General features: G+C 34.2%; 1 protein-coding gene across 1 annotated transcript; it reads left to right on the forward strand.

Moving 5' to 3' along the window:
• The first annotated feature begins 13,089 nt into the window (after positions 1–13,089).
• Positions 13,090–13,943, forward strand: LOC113308663. The gene is made up of 2 exons (XM_026557126.1): positions 13,090–13,190; positions 13,294–13,943. Exons 1-2 carry the CDS (start codon positions 13,145–13,147, stop codon positions 13,686–13,688), a joined length of 441 nt encoding a protein of 146 aa, XP_026412911.1. The 5' UTR covers positions 13,090–13,144; the 3' UTR covers positions 13,689–13,943.
• The last annotated feature ends 2,786 nt before the right edge of the window (positions 13,944–16,729 follow it).

Genomic DNA, 16,729 nt, shown 5'->3' on the forward strand with positions numbered 1-16,729 from the left:
AGATGACCTCCCCCTATCCAATTCTGGTCTCCCTTTAGCAGATGCCTGGAAATGGGTCACCCCTTAGTAATTAGGTTACCCCTTATCCAAAGTGAGAGTCCGTATAGTAATTTTCTCCCACGAGCGCAAAAACCACTTTTTTAGCCAATTTCGCCGGAAAAGCTTATGTCTCCAAAAATACCTACAGGGACATAAAAAGCCATAATAAATATAAAATCGAGCAATAATAATATATACAATTGAGATTATATAAGACACAAAAATGTGCCTATCACTTCCATCCACAGTTCCAAGTGCTGAGGTGGCGTGGAAGATGGAAGATAGATAGATTCCACCATAAGACTTGCTCTAATGACTAATGAGAAAATATAGGTCGGTGTATACAGGAGGTGATGAGTTGATTGGAATATTTTGTTTTTTTTTTGAAAAAGGCAAAGGATATATTAAAAATGAAAGAAAGAGTGCCAATATAGCACCCTCCAAAGATACACGAAGATAGGCGACTTGAGAGTTTACATTGGACTACTCTCTAAACAAATTCACTCAATCGAAAATAAAATCATCAAATTTGATCTGCTTAAACGACTCAACATTAACAGTCCAACTAAAATGCAACAACTTGATATCCATAATAAGAGAAGTTAAGGTTTTTCTTCCTTGTTTCCGCGCTATTAAGATGTCGTTCCTTTCTAACCACACCGACCACCATATCGCAAAAGGTAAACAATACCTCAAGAAAATAAGAGGTTTAGTAGAAAACTTCAATTTCCACTTCCAAAGGAATTCCATAACTGTCGTAGGATGAACCCAACAAATACCCAGCTGATGTAAAAAGTGTTCCCAAATCTGCCCAACAAAAGAGCAATGAAGAAATAAATGCTCTACTCACTCCTCACTAACATTACAAAACGTGCACACATTCACCACTGTCATACCCCTTCTTGACAACAAGGAAAGAGTAGGGACAGCCCTATTTGCAGCAGCCCATACCAAGAAGTTAATTTTAGGAGGAATTGTCTTATTCCAAATATAATCAGAAGGAAAATTTGGAGGTATAACTTGTCCCTGATCATGCATGAGCCAAGCATAACAAGAACTAACAGAAAATGTACCTTTTGAATTAGAAGTCCACTCCCGTTTGTCGTCGTCCGCAGCAATCTCTCCTTGACTCTCTAAAATTCTTGAAAACTCCACGGCCTCTGTGTATGTAATAGTAGAATTGGTTAGGTACTTCGATTCTCATCAGTTGACACGTTTAGCTTTAGGAAGAATGTTGCTGATAAGATCAACGCCTACTACGGCATTTACTATCTAAGCCAATCAGCTAAATCTATTTAGACTAATAAATAGGCTAAAAATTGTCATCGGCTAAAGCTTAATTTCCAGTAGAATTTATCTTTTTTTCTCACAAACGGCTAAATCAATGAGTGTTTTATTTTCTTGATCAAATTTTGATACAAGCCGTAAGAGTTAAAAAAAATACTGGTATCAAAAATGTCACTTATAAGGAAATTGATGTCACATTTTGGAGGAGCCAATGTTGTCGTGGACTCAATCATGAGCCAAAGTTTGGAGAATTTCATTTGTATTTGTTACTAGCAATTCAAAATTTATGCCCCTTTTTTTTGTTGCTAATTGGATGGACCATCTATTTTTGTTTTCGGAGCTTTTTTTTTTTTTGATGCAAACATCAACTTGTATTAATAAGCAGAATTACAAGTAACTTAGACTGGTTTTACTATTATCACTCCTGATTTTTTCCATGAATATTTCAGGAATGTTACAATGATAGTCAAAAGAAGATCTGCCAGTTCTAGTTTTATTAGCTATTATATGTGCTACATTGTTTGCTTGTCTTTTAACATATTTAACATCAAACCAAGAAAAGCAAGATAGAAGTTGCCTTGTTTCATATACAATGCCTTCATTCATCCAATGAACAGAAGATTTGGCTTGCTTCACAGAGTTGATCATATTTACACAATCACCTTCAAACATAACCTTTGTCAGTTTCTTTTCTCTAGCCCAATTGATAGCTTCTTTAAAGGCTAGACATTCTTCCTGCTCTGGATTTATTCCTCCATCGATGACCCTCCCTCTGATGCCTTCACGGTTTCCTGCAGAACTGTGAATGATTAAACCAATGCCTATGTAAGAGTTATTTCCATCAAATGATGCATCCATATTGGTTTTAAGAATATCAACTTGTGGTGGAGACCAGTGAATAACATGTTGTCCCTTACTATGGTATTTCCCAACTGAACATTGACTGATCATATGCTTGATAGAATAAACTGTGGAGTGAATGTTTGGACTTTTATTTTCAAACATCTATTTTTTCTAAATGAACCAGGCAGTTATCATAACTGTTGAAATCCAAACAGAAGAATTGCCATCTAATTAAGAAAACCAAGAAACTAACCAATTTTTAACCTGAGTATGTTGTTCTTGCAAGGAAGAAACATTTATGTTCATCCTCAACCAAACTGATCTTGAGTAATCACAATCTATTAGTAGATGCTTTTAAAGTTTCCTCCTACTGCAAACATCTAGAATATACAATATTTATATCTTGTTTACCTTGTGTAGTTTTTATTTTGTCGGAACAATATCTTTAATGCATTTCCAAATGAATAATTTAACCTTATGCGAGACATTCATTTTCCACAGACTTTTCCAGACTGTGCTAGGAATATCGTTGTTTCTATGAACATTATAAGCTCTAGACTGCTTCACTAATTCATTGTAGGTTGATTTGATGGTAAATTACCCTGTTCTATTCAATTCCCAGATCAGCTTGTTTGTGCCAAATTGAACTAAAGGAATTTTGAGAATAAGGTCTGCAGTTTCTTTTAGAAACACCCTCTGAATTAAATGTGTATTCCACCTTCTGGGATTCTGTAACATTAGATCTGAAACATAAACTATTCTGATCGACTCTGAGTAATTTTCTTTAGGGAGAGGCGATGTGTTTAGTCCTCTAACCCATTTATCATACCAAACCAAGATTTTTGTACCACACCTTACATCCCATCTATGGAACTGCCTCACATAATGTAGCCCCTCTTCTAGTCCTTTCCAGACCCAGGAGCTGTTATTATGTGTTTCCTGGAGATGAAGAAAGTTGCAGTATGGAGAATACTTGGCTTTCATAATTTGAGTCCAAGGCTTGTCCTCCTCTGTACACAAGTCTCCATGCTAACTTGATCATTGTTTTCGGAGCTCATTTCTTTCGTTTTGGGTTTAATACATTTGTCCAACACTTAAACCAGACTTTTTTTGTGTCTCTGTAGTCGGCTTTCACAGTTCAATTGATTGACTTAGATAGTAAATACTGTGGTGGGTGTTGATCATATACAATCGTGTCCTAAAGCTAAACGTGTCGAATGATGAGAATAGGAGTACACGATCTATCATAGTGTTACATACACAGAACATCCTCCCCAGAATCAATCTATTCCTGTCTATAAAAACCACCGGTCTTTTGTTGTCTCATTTCCACACAAACACACACTCTGCAGAGCAGAAACAAGAAAAGTTATGTTTCTTAATTCCTACATTGTTATTAATGGCTTCTTCTTCATCATCTTCAAAAATCCACCTCTTCAAGAAATCAGGTATACTAATTTACACTCAGAAAATCTATTTTTCTTTTTGTTTATTTTTGTGGTGTAATATAAATTTTGTGTGTTTGTTTGATTCAGCAATTAAAGCTGGAACCCCTGAAAATTACTATCTGGATCCATCTGATAACTTGATGAAGATAACATCTGTCTGGAGAGTCTTTGAACATGAAGATGTTCTTGAATTGAGTGTCGATTGTCTTAGCATTGGGGATCTAGTTCTCTTAGGGCCACAGCCAGAAAAAAATGAAATTCAAATTGTTGTTGATTTAGAAAACATGGAAAGGGCTGCTCGTTTCTATCAAAGGATGGAATGAAAAACTTTAGCATTAAGATGAATCCAAAATTCCTCAACGTATATGTTAAGGTCGATGATGGTACTAACAGCGTGCGTTCTGAGAGTACCACTAGGATGTTCATTAAAAAACTTAAGTTGAAGAAGGAATCATCAGCAGAAAGAATGTCTGATCTGGATTAGTAGTGATAAGTGGAAATGGAAGATGGTCTACTCTGTTGGTTTTCAAGTTTGTTGCTGCTGCTGTCTTTTGATGTTTCTTTCTAGTATTTCATTTGGTTTTAGGGTTTATATTTAATTTTCAGTTTTTGGTTAGGGGGGTTTTGGAAGTTGTTTAGAGGTTGATAATCTGATGATCAGGAGGAGCTCATAATATGTAATCAATCATCTAAACAACTTACAACATCTAATCTATCTTTATATTATTAGTAAAAAATCCTTCCATTTCCATATTAAAAACAATGTGTTGATTTATCTTTTCTGTATTTTTTGAGATGTTTTTGTTCTTGTACAGCTTCAAAAAGAGATTCTAATGGTGTCGTCCTGTCTATGCAAATATCAAAATACATACAGAGATTCTCCACAATGTAGAGAGAGACCAGACAAGGTTTTGTATACTAGCATTTGTATGTATAACTTAGTTGGAGCCTGATGATCAGTTTTGGATGAAAGCTCAAAATGGTAAAGCTTAGAGACTAGATAAGGTTGCATCGAAAGCAGAATAACACGTTTTGGGTAATGCAAATTCAAAATTAATTTTGAATGACTGACTGATCACAAATGACAAGTCACTGTTGTACGCTTTCAGTTCCTATCTTATAATCCAAAGGGTAAAGTACGTTTTGGGTAGGGACATAAGGTGTATGCTACTCATTTTGGATCGCCTGCCTAGCTATTAGCTAAATGTAGAGAATATTTTCAAAAACGTGCAGAGAATATAGATTGTTTTGATTAATAAGATGAGCTAAAAGCCTAAAACTAGTACATCCGGTTATCATAGGAAGTCAAGGATTAGTCAAGATAGGTTCAATCATAGCTCCTGTATTATGTCCTCACCTAGATTATGCATGGTCAAACGTCAATTTAAATATGAATCACATGATTAAGTACTCCCGGAAACGTATTGCAAAACCTGAAATGGGTTCAATCACAATAAATCATGTGCTGAGAATACGATGGTCTGAGGAGTGGAAACAAACTTTTCTATAACATTGGCTCCGCTAAGATATGACATAAATTTACTTCCATTGTTTTCAAGTTTGAATAAGAAAAATTGTTCCAAAATTTTCTCAAATTAGCAAGTTGTAAAGAAAAAAATGAAAGATAAATACTACAAAACTAGATTTTGTGCCCGTGCTACGTCCGGGCAGCTTCGCAAACTTGGTTCACCAATTCAATCTACAACTACAAACTACAAATACAATGCATCACTGCCTCTTTCATTGATTTGGTAAAGCTCGGCTTCGCCTCGTCGAAGTACCCATTTGATTTGGTAAAGCTCGGCTTCGCCTCGCCCTAGTCCCCATTTTATTTGGTAAAGTTCGGCTTCGCCTCGTCCTATCATGAGAAATGTCATAATATAGCTACCTTTGACCCTGATAATTTAATAGTAAGAAGCGTCACATAAAGCCTCGAGAATGATCCATGTATAATTAAGGACCATTCAACTAAACACAATATCAGTTAGAGTCGATCTCCTAAGATGCTCTACTTAAGTATATTGAGATTATCATATAGATAATTAAAATGTTCAAGTACCCAACTATTATATCATTCCAGATTGCAACAGTAAAATTCGTTAACGAAAATAATATAAATTTATAGTACCTGACTGACGTGCAATATCCCAAGATAGTCGAGATTACTACATTGCTTTCTCTCATGCAGCCAACTCAAGTCAAGCTATCATTCCTAGGATGAAGTAAAAATATGCAGAAATATCCTGCAGATAGCAAGGTCAAAAATAATAAGAATCAACATCGCAAACTATTGTAATTTTCAAGAAACCAATCCACCAAAACCCCAAGAAATATAACGTAGGACTTGAAGGGATGCTAAATTTTCTTGATGCAGAGATGTCACTTGTTTTGGTAGTAAGTTACCTAACTATGGATTGTCATTACCTGTGTAGAATTCATGTGCAGTAAGAATCCAAGAAAAAGGTCCACAAAAAAAATGAGAACAAAAGAAATTTTTCTCTAATAATCTAAAATTTCTCAAATGTTATGAGACGAATAAATACAAAAGAACTTCCACATTGGTTAACATGAAAATGAAACCAAAACAATCAGCAACACCATCTATGCTTCTGGATTTTACCTTGGCTTTACGTTTAAGAAATAATGTTTCTTCCACCATCCATTGTCATTTTGGATTCCAGTTGTTGTTGCCTGCATATAATAACATTAAGATCTTGGATACATGTGTGCAACAAAAATGAAAATGTATCCAAAAAAAAAATGAAATAGTCAGTTAGGTATGTAGTACAACAATCCAATATTTAAGAATAACGTTTAAGAATTTTGCTGCTCTTAATCCACATCTCTTAATCGCAAAGGTTTTTAGAGACACTGGTCGGACATTGTGAAGAGGCAATTTCACTATTCCACAAATAACACGATTATAAAATCAATGATCCAAAATTTAAGAGTAACGTTAAGAATTTCGCTGCTCTTAATAAAGAGCTTCTTACCTATCACAGATGATAAAGAGAGTAGTTGATGGATTTATTTTGAATTCAAAGTACCGGATACATAAACCAACCCGAAATCCAACTATTAAATCGTCGAAATATACTTAGAACAGAAAACAGAACATCTTGGCTACTCTTGTCTAATCATTGAAATCACAATTTAGGGTTGACATACCCTAAATGGGGAATACTTGTAAAACAGAATAAGATGACATAAATCTTCACTAATTACTAATCACCAGAACCAATTAGATTGAAGAGAGAATCAGTTAAAATATCAATACCTCATAAAATTAGTAAACAAACAGCAAAGTTGATTAGATTAGACAGTTTTTATCAACTGAATAAGCAAAATCTCACTAATCTAGATACCTTGGTCAAGCTTGTTTTTTCTGATTTTTATTTGCTTCTTAAATCTCAAAATAAAAAGACATTGTGAATCAAATTAAATATCAACTTGAACCAAAAGGAAGTTAATGACCAAAATCAGAGTGGAGTTTAGAGGGGTTTTATAATCACCTCCAAAAACAGCAAATCAACTTCATCATCTCCAATCGAAACCCTAGATTTTTTTAATTTTATCTCAGAAGCATAAAACCCTAATTATCTCAAAAGCATGGAACCCTAGAATAAAACCGAACAAACAATAATTAGTACCAAATCAACAACGAACAATCATAAGAATCATGATGAAAGAAGCCTAATTTCTGGTGCATTATGTATTTTTTTTATTTAAGGTTTAGGAAAATTGCCACCTGGGGTATGATAGAGGATAAACTTTCAGCGATAACGATAGAAACAAATAAAATTTCAAAAGCAGAACATACTTTCTCTTTTTATTAATCCTATTACACATGCCTGCAACACTCTCTGGATGTCTATATTTATCACTGCACGGTAAAGAATTTGTTCTGAGATGAAATAAGTTTAGAGAAAGGACTTGCTCGTAGTAATATAACCAAATGAAAGCCATTACCAATACTATATAAGTAGAGTATATTTATTAACAACTTAGAAACCAATTACCGAAAGTAGAAGAATAGACTACCAATCAATAGAAGATCAGAAATCATACTTACCACGACATCTACTGTCTTTGTCTCGCAAACCATAAGTTAGGTTATTAATCCATGAACTATATGTACATATATATAGTAATTTGCAATGAAAAGCAATAAAAAAACAATGTATTTTACCATTCTTTCAGTTCAACGGAGAGGGTAATTTTTTTCTATCATAAGAAACTCTTACCGGAAACAAATAAAATTTCAAAAGCAGAACATACTTTCTTTTTTCGTTCATCCTATTACATATGCCTGCAGCACTCGGATGTCTGCATTTATCACTGCACGATAAAGAATTTGTTCTGAGAAGAAATAAGTTTAGAGAAAGGACTTGCTCGTAATAATACAACCAAATGAAATCCATTACCAATACCATATAAATAGAGTATATTTAGTAACAGCTTATAAACCAATCACCGAAAGTAGAAGAATGGACTACCAATCAATAGAAGATCAGAAATCATACTTACCACGACATCTACTGTCTTTGTCTCGCAAACCATAAGTTAGGTTATTAATCCATGAACATATGTACATATATATAATAATGTTAGGGATGGTCATGGGGCGGGGATCTTGTATCCCAGTCACTGCCCCGTTTAAAAAAAAACAACCACACCCTCCCCATTACCCGCTTGATCTGGGACGGGGCGGGTATGGGAAATACCCCTACGGGGCGGGTTTTTTACGGGTTACCCATAACATTAAGCTCAAATATGATGAGTTAATTTAATAATCAATACCTAAGTTCAACCAATAATAATAATAATAATTTAAAATTTCAAACTCATAAATTCATCGTAAACACAAGCAAAGAAAAACAAATTGGTCTATAAACGAGCATCACTCATTTTAGTTCTTAATTATTTCTTATCAAGTATCTTCCTCCATGTTGATCACCTCATCGTCTGCTTCAGTTTCTTCCCAAAATGTTTTACCATCGAATTTTGATCCACCTAGCCAAAATAAGAAAGTGTATCATATAACCATAATGATGTATTAAATGTAAAAAAAACATTTCAATAAAAAGAGAATTTTATTACCATTCAGCATATCCCATAGCCAGTCTTGAGCGCACATCAAAGCTTCCAACGTTTTTGGATGAAGTCTATTACGTTGGACACTCACAAATCTACCTCCGGTACTAAAAGCTGATTCGGAAGCTACCGTTGAAACTGGAATCGCTAAAATATCTCTATCCATACACTGCAAGACTGGATATTTAATCCCATTTGTCTTCCACCATGCTAGTATGTCAAAATTACCAATCCTAGGTAAAAGATCTTCTTCCAAGTAATTGGTTAATTCTGACTTAACAGTACTAGTAGGAGCAGTATTAGAGACAAACATATCAAACTTTTCCAAAGGATCTACGTCATCGTTAAAACCATGCATCTCTGAAGTGAAAGACAAATCATTTTGGCTAACAGATGTTTCAGCAAATTTTACTTTCAGTTCATACTCCGTCGCCAAATCAACGCATAAATCGCGTACTCGATCAATTTCGGTTTTTGAAAAAGCTTGACCATAAATTTGTGGAAAATAAAACTCAATCAATTTCATCTTAAACCTTGGATCTAACATGGCCATTACTCCATTGATCACAAACCAATACTCTTCAAACTTCTCTATCATTTCATATACCATTTCCTTAATCACACCAACTTTAGATTTTTTCCACTCACTTAATGACAATCTAATATCACAAAAACTTGGAAAGAAAAGGTTGGTGGAAGGATATTTTACTCCGGAAAACTTCTCTGTGAAGGTATATAATATCTTAAGTTTGTCGCACATTTCCTTTGCCAACAACCAATCTTCATCGTCTGGCAAACAATCATACTGTGGCTCACGTTGCTTTAGTCGAGCAAAAACCTTCTGATACTTAATAGCAGTATTAAGCATCAGGTATGTTGAGTTCCATCTTGTGTCACAATCAAGAACTAACTTATTTATACTCGAAATATTTAGTTGACGGGCGACCTCTTCAAATTTCTCAACTCGTTTTGGTGTTGCTTTCCAGTAAGCAACACTATTACGAATCAATTCGATTAGTCCTTTGATCCCCTCTAATCCTTTCTTGATTATAAGAGCTAATATGTGTGCACAACAACGCATATGAAAAATATCTCCACCCGACAGTAAGTTACTTGATAATTTTTCTAGGAGAAGTTGGATCATAAGATCATTAGTGGAACAATTATCTACAGTAAGAGTGGATACTTTACCATCGATATTCCAGTCTAGCAGACACTCCATCAATGCGGCTGACAGGACTTCAGCCGTGTGCGGACATGGCACATACATAAACCTAATACAAAATAAAATTCAGATGGTTGATTAGACCGTACTACGTAGCAACTAGTAATTAATCAGTAACAAAATTAATGGTAGTGATTTTTCATTTATGACGTGCATATCCAATGCCTGAAATCATTAAATGAATAAGCGTACCTGATAATTCGGCTTTGCAAGATCCACGATTCATCGATGAAATGAGCCGTAATAACCATGTATCCTTTCTTTTGCTTACTAGTCCACATATCAGTAGTCAACGCAATTTTACCTTGATGTTTTTGTAGCACCTCCATTGTTTTAGTTTTTTCTTCATCATAGATTTTAAGGATATCCCTTTTAATTGTGCTCCGAGATACCACCTTAAACAACGGTTGAAGCGCATTTGAATATCGTCTAAATCCGGCATGTTCAACGATGGAAAGCGGATACTCGTGTATGATTATCATATAAGAAATTTCCTTCCTAGCGAACGATTGATCAAAACTGTACGTGTTAAGATGACTTCTTCCGTCACTTTTTTTTACTCGGAGTGATTATTGATTGTCTTATGTCTTGCTGTTTACGTCGAGGACATATTTTCATGTGTGCGTGTAGATGCTTAGTCCCATTTGTTCTTTTTCCTCCTAATGGTTTATGACAATATTTGCAAACTGCTTTGTCTTCCCCTTTTATCTTTTTCTTTTCAAAGTGGTTCCACACTATGGATCTTTTCTTCCCTGAAACTATAGCAATTTCACCTTCGGCATTATCACAATCACCTGTAATGTTTGCCTCGGCAGTTTCACCATGGTCATCATCCATTGGAGAACTTGGAATTGTCTCGACATGGTGTTCAGACTATTCGGATTCACCTCGTGTGGATATAGTTGTCATTTTGGGATCACTGTGTAATATACACATAAAGTAATATAATATATATAATAAAGAAAGCTTAAATAATATAATATAATCAATACAATAATTAAATAATATAATATAATGTAATTTCTTAGTTTAAATATAATATAAATAATTAATGATATCTCATACTTTTACGTTTTCTTTTATAATATAATATAATATAATTTCTTAGTTTAAATATAATATAAATAATTAATGATATCTTATACTTTTACCTTTTCTTTTATAATATAATATAATATAATTTCTTAGTTTAAATATAATATAAATAATTAATGATATCTTATACTTTTACCCTTTCTTTTATAATATAATATAATATAATATCTTAGTTTAAATATAATATAAATAATTAATAAAAATATAGAATCCTAAAATGGGAACGTACGGGGCGAGTATGGGGCGGGGACCTAGAATCCCATCCCCGCTTCACTAATTTCGGGTATTACCCATACCCAACCCCAAACCCGTTTGTACGGGTAAAACCCTACCCAATAGGGGCGGGTACCCACGAGGATGGGTTTGGGTGGGGCAAATGGCCATCCCTAAATAATGTGCAATGGAAAGCAATAAAAAAATAATGTATTTTACCATTCTTTCAGTTCAACGGAAAGGGTAATTTTTTTCTATCATAAGAAACTCTTACTGGAAAAATAGTGTGAATATCGTTTCAGCATCTATTGTTTTGTTCTGTTGGGACCAAAAGACTTTTGGTTTTTGCACCAACTAAATCATTCAACACCCTGCCGATGAAGATATTAGAGCATAGTATTAAGATCAAAGATTCATTTACACAACATGAATAAGCATAAGATTATAGAGAAGATATTCCAGAACAAAACATAAACAATTAAATTATTGAAATACAAATCTTTAGGAAACTCTAAGAAAAGTAAAAACTTTGAGAATAATGGAATTAGGGTAAAAGAAAACTTTGCAATGATACAACCTAAACACAAATCGATGTTGTTTATCGAAAGCTACAAATTAGATGATTACTGCAATTCAGATATCATGATTTTCTTACTTGATGGAGATCTGCCTATACTCATAGCCCTAAATCATACAGGAAAAAATACAGGAAAACCATTGATTATAAAAAAAAAACATAATAATCTTCTCGGCTTCTCCTTTTAATCACGAGAAGGAAATAGAGAAATGGAAAATAGGGTTAGGGTTTTGTAGTAAAGGTCATACCTTTTTCAGTGAAAATCGTGGAAAAGTGAAAACCATCCCTGCAAATTTAAACAATCCTGGATTTCTTCTTATGGGAAGAATTCTTTTTTCTTTTAGATGATTAATTACCAGTATCCACTGTTACCTGCAAGCAGATAAAAATGTATATTTAGAATCCTAAAGATCAATCTATACTCAGTAAATCAAAAAATAAAAAAAAACTTAAGAGCAAAAGAAAGGATTAGGGTTCATTGATTCAGAGAAACAAAGAGACGAAAAGAAAAGAGTTAGATTTTACCAATAGAAAAGGATTGGTTCAAGATGTTACATATATGTGTCTTATTTCTTCGATCCTGTTAATCAATAACACAATGAGAAATTAAGATAAAATAAATCGAAGTAGAACATGGAAGGAAAGACGCGAGGAAAAGAATAATTGTTTTTAGGTTTCGCTCAAAGGGTTTTTTTCTTTTTTTTTGGTCTGCCGAATTTTTTTTCTTTTGAATTTTGTTTTTATTTTTCTCGGATAAATTCGTTAATTTTGTGAGTAAAAATCGTTTTTTCTCTTCTTTGAAGAAAAGTGAAACGGAGCAATTCTGTGAATGGGTGACGGTCACCGTTCAAAGTGAGACCTAAGGAGCTTAGAAATTTAAAGGAGTTAGATCCGAAACAATGCCTTAACATGTTCTCGATCGTGTGTGTGTGTATACATTGCATGTTTACACAAAAAAAAAAAAAAAAAAAAAACAAAAACTGTTGCGGAGTGGACCGAAATCAAAATATGTCATTACATTAGGTAAACCATAGTTCTTTGTTTAAAAAAAAAAGGTAAACCATAATTGTTGTGGAGGAGTACCAATGTAGACCTTGGCGTACTTGAGAAGAGGAGTACCAATATGTCTTCCTAAAACTAAACGTGTCAAGCGATGAGAAGAGGGTTACTTGATAAATCATAGTGTTGCATACACAGAGTACCCAGGCACCAACTCAACAAATATCTCATGTCTTTATTCCTCTATAAATTTATTGTCTCATTTCCTCTCTCTCACACACACTCTGCAGAGCGAAAAAGAAAGAAGAAAGTTTAGGGTTTCTAATGGCTTCTTCTTCTTCTTCAAAAATCCACCTCTTCAAGAAATCAGGTATACTTATTTACACTCTCAAAATCTATATATCTTTCTTTTGTTTAATTTTTGGTGTAATAAATCTGAACATTATGCTTATGTGTTTGTTTGTTTGATTCAGCAATTGGAGCTGGAACCCCTGAATATTACTATCTGGATCCATCTGATAACTTGATGAAGATAAAATCTGCCTGGAGGGTCGTTGAACATGAAGATTTTTTTGTTTTGAGTGTCGATTTGTTTGCTATTGGAGATCTAGTTTTGTTTGGGCCAGAGGCAGAAGAATATGAAATTCAAATTGCTGTTGTTTTAGAAAACAAGATAAAGGCTGCTCGTTTTAAACACAAGGATGGGATGAAGGTCTTTAAAATTAAGACGAATCCAAATATCATCAAGAAGATAAATGTTGAGGATGATACTACTTACAGAGTGCTTCCTGAGGACCCCTCAAAGCTGGTAATTAGGGTCATGATTTTCAAACTCAAGCTGAAGAATCAGAGCAGTAAGAATCGCTGATCTGGATTAGTAGTACTGATAAGGGGAAATGGAAGGTGGTTAGTCTTTTGGTTTTCAATTTTGTTGCTGCTGCTGTCTTTTGATGTTTCTTTCTAGTTTTTCATTTTGTTTTAGGGTTTATTAATTTGATTTCAGTTTTTAGTTTGGGGGTTTTGGAAGTTGTTTAGAGGTTGATAGTCTGATGATCAGATTGAGCTCATAAATGTAATCAATCATCCAAAAAAGTAACAGTATCTATCTCTCTTTAATTTATATTATTAGTAAAATCCTTTCATTTCCACATTTTTATGTTTTTTTTTGAGATGTTTTTGTTCAAGAAATTTTTGAACAGATTCAAACAGAAACTTTAATGGTAACCCTAGAGATGGTTTTGTTTCGTAGCTCTCTGTAAAAAATCAGCTTTGTCGGTCTGATCAGTTTTGGATGAAAGCTCAAAATGGTAATGCTTCACAGAGAAGCTAAAGTCACACCAAAAAGCAAAGATGAAAACCTAAAAATCATCACTCTTACAGCTCACACTTGTACCTTTGAATCCAAAGCGTAAATTTTATTAGAGGGCATCCCAGGTAGAATCTACTTTGTATGTAATAGTAGAATTGGTTAGCTACTTCGGTTCTCATCACTTGACACGTGATGGACAGCCTTTGGAGTATTTAATTTGTATTTGTTACTAGCAATTCAAAATTTATGGCCCTAATTTTATTTTCTGTTCCTAATTGAATGGACGTAATTTTGTTTTCGAAGCTCATTTCATTTTGAGTTTAGTATATTTGTCCAACACTTGAACTGGACTGTTATGATTTACTTCACCACCAGCTTTTACTTGAAATCCTTACAACCATTACCTAAAGATTTTTTTGTGTTTCTATAGCCGGCCTTCACAGTTCAGAGTACTGCAGGAAGGTCTGCCTGGATACTCGTCTCATTTCAATGGAGCTGCACGTTGAATTAATGAAGAGTACCTATCTCGAGCTGCGCCTGGCACTCCTCATCACAGTGAAATGCCGAGTACAGACACAAAAGAGTTTGAAGAGATTTTTTAGGTATAGATGAGATAGGTATTTACATGTTTTTCTTCACATGGCACCTCAGCTTGGCGTAAGGCAGAATTTTCTTCATGGAAATATGTCTTTCGATCAAAAGAATAACACAAGTTATATATACTTACGTACATTACCTGGATAACACCTCACCCATGACATTGAGGTTCCGGTACTAGCTAATTATGTTTCTCATTACATGGGCACAAAGTTCATCTGAATTTCTTCTTTTCTTTCTTCTACCTCTAGTAGATTTGTTTGTAAATTCCCCCTTCTATCAATATATTCTCCATTTCGATCAAAGAAAACGAGGTTCCGGTATCAACATGCAGCTCCACTAGTACATTTTTGGACAATGAAAGCCAACTTCAGGAACAAAAGAGCCTTTGTATAATGGTAGTACTCGATATGTCCATAGGCCGTCTTCTCGTTTCCCACACCAATGCAGTAATTTCTTCTTAATGATTTCATCTTCTAAATCCAGTTCCAAGTTTTTCTTCGTTGAGGAGGAAAAATGTTTGTACCTTTTATTTAACTACTCCATGGTTAATTTCATGTGATGAGTCTCATAAAAGTAGCTGTAGCCAACTTCCAAAAAAAAATGATCCACCACCATAACAGCGTAAATAGCACATTAGATAAAAATTGATTGGCTTCGATAGTAAATAGTAAATACTGTAGTGGGTGTTGATCTTATACAATCGTGTCCTAAAGCTAAACGTGTCGAGTGATGAGAATAGGAGTACTCGATCAATCCTAGTGCTGCATACACCGAATATCCTCCTCCGGATCAATCTATTCCTCCTCTATAAAGACCACCGGTATTTATTTATTTTAATTTGGTATCATTTCCTCTCTCACACACACTCTACAGAGCAGAGAAAAGAAAGTGTAGGGGTTTCTTAATTTCTACACTGTAGTTATGGCTTCTTCTCCAGAAATCCACATGCTCAAGAAATCAGGTATACTAATTTACACTCTGAAAATCTATTTTTATTTTTGTGGTGTAATAAATCTTATCATTATGCTTATGTGCTTGTTTGATTCAGCAATTGCAGCTGGAACACCTGAGGATTACTATCTGAATCCATCTGATAACTTATGGAAGATAGCATCTGATTGGAGCGTCGTTGAACACGAAGATGTTGTTGAATTGACTTTCAATTTTTTTGGCATTGGAGATCGAGTTATCCTTGCGGCAAAAGAAAATATTAATATTGAAGTAGATGTAGAGTAGAAAACAAGAAAAAGGCTGCTCGTTTTGATCATCAGGATGGGATGAAGAAGTTTAGTATTGAGATGAATCCAAAATTCCTCAAATTAGATTATATGAGTAATGCTTCTTACAGAGTGTCTCCTGATGGTTACGGAAGGCTGTTCGTTAACAAACTCAAGTTGAATGAATAAGGAAGAATCTCTCAAATGGAAGGTGGTCTAGTCTTTTGGTTTTTAAGTTTTCTGCGGCTGTTGTCTTTCTAGTTTTTCATTTTGTTTTAGGGTTTATTTAATTCCAGTTTGTAGGGGATTTGGAAGTTGTTTTAAGGTTGATAATATGATGATCAAGAGCTCATAATATGGATTTCACAAATGTAATCGATCTTCCAAACAACTACTAGTATCTATGATTCTATCTATCTATAGTATAATTATTAGTAAAATCCTTCCATTCCATATTTAAATGTCATTTTTATGTATTTTTTTGAGATGTTCTTGTTGAAGAAAATGAGTACAGCTTCAAACAGAACTTCTAATGGTGCTATCCTGTCCATGAAAAAAACAAAATACAGACAGGAATTCTCCACCATGTAGAAACCCAGAGATGGTTTTGTTTGCTAGCTCTCTGTGTGTATTCGGTAAAAAAACAGCTTTTGTTGAGTCTCAGTTTTGGGTGAAAGCTCAAAATGGTAAAACTTCAGAGGCAAGTTAAAGTCGCACCAAAAAAGCAAGATACCACAAATTGGTAATAGAAATTTGTTAAGTTTGGTAATTGCTTGGTTTCAT

The sequence above is a fragment of the Papaver somniferum genome, chromosome 9 (assembly GCF_003573695.1).
Source record: "Papaver somniferum cultivar HN1 chromosome 9, ASM357369v1, whole genome shotgun sequence".
NCBI classification, from domain to species: Eukaryota; Viridiplantae; Streptophyta; class Magnoliopsida; order Ranunculales; family Papaveraceae; genus Papaver; species Papaver somniferum.

Coding starts and splice junctions, on each gene's coding strand:
- LOC113308663 (XM_026557126.1), top strand. CDS start 13,145: ATGGCTTCTTCTTCTTCTTCAAAAATCCACCTCTTCAAGAAATCAG. Junction 13,191..13,293: donor CCACCTCTTCAAGAAATCAG/GTATACTTATTT, acceptor TGTTTGATTCAG/CAATTGGAGCTGGAACCCCT.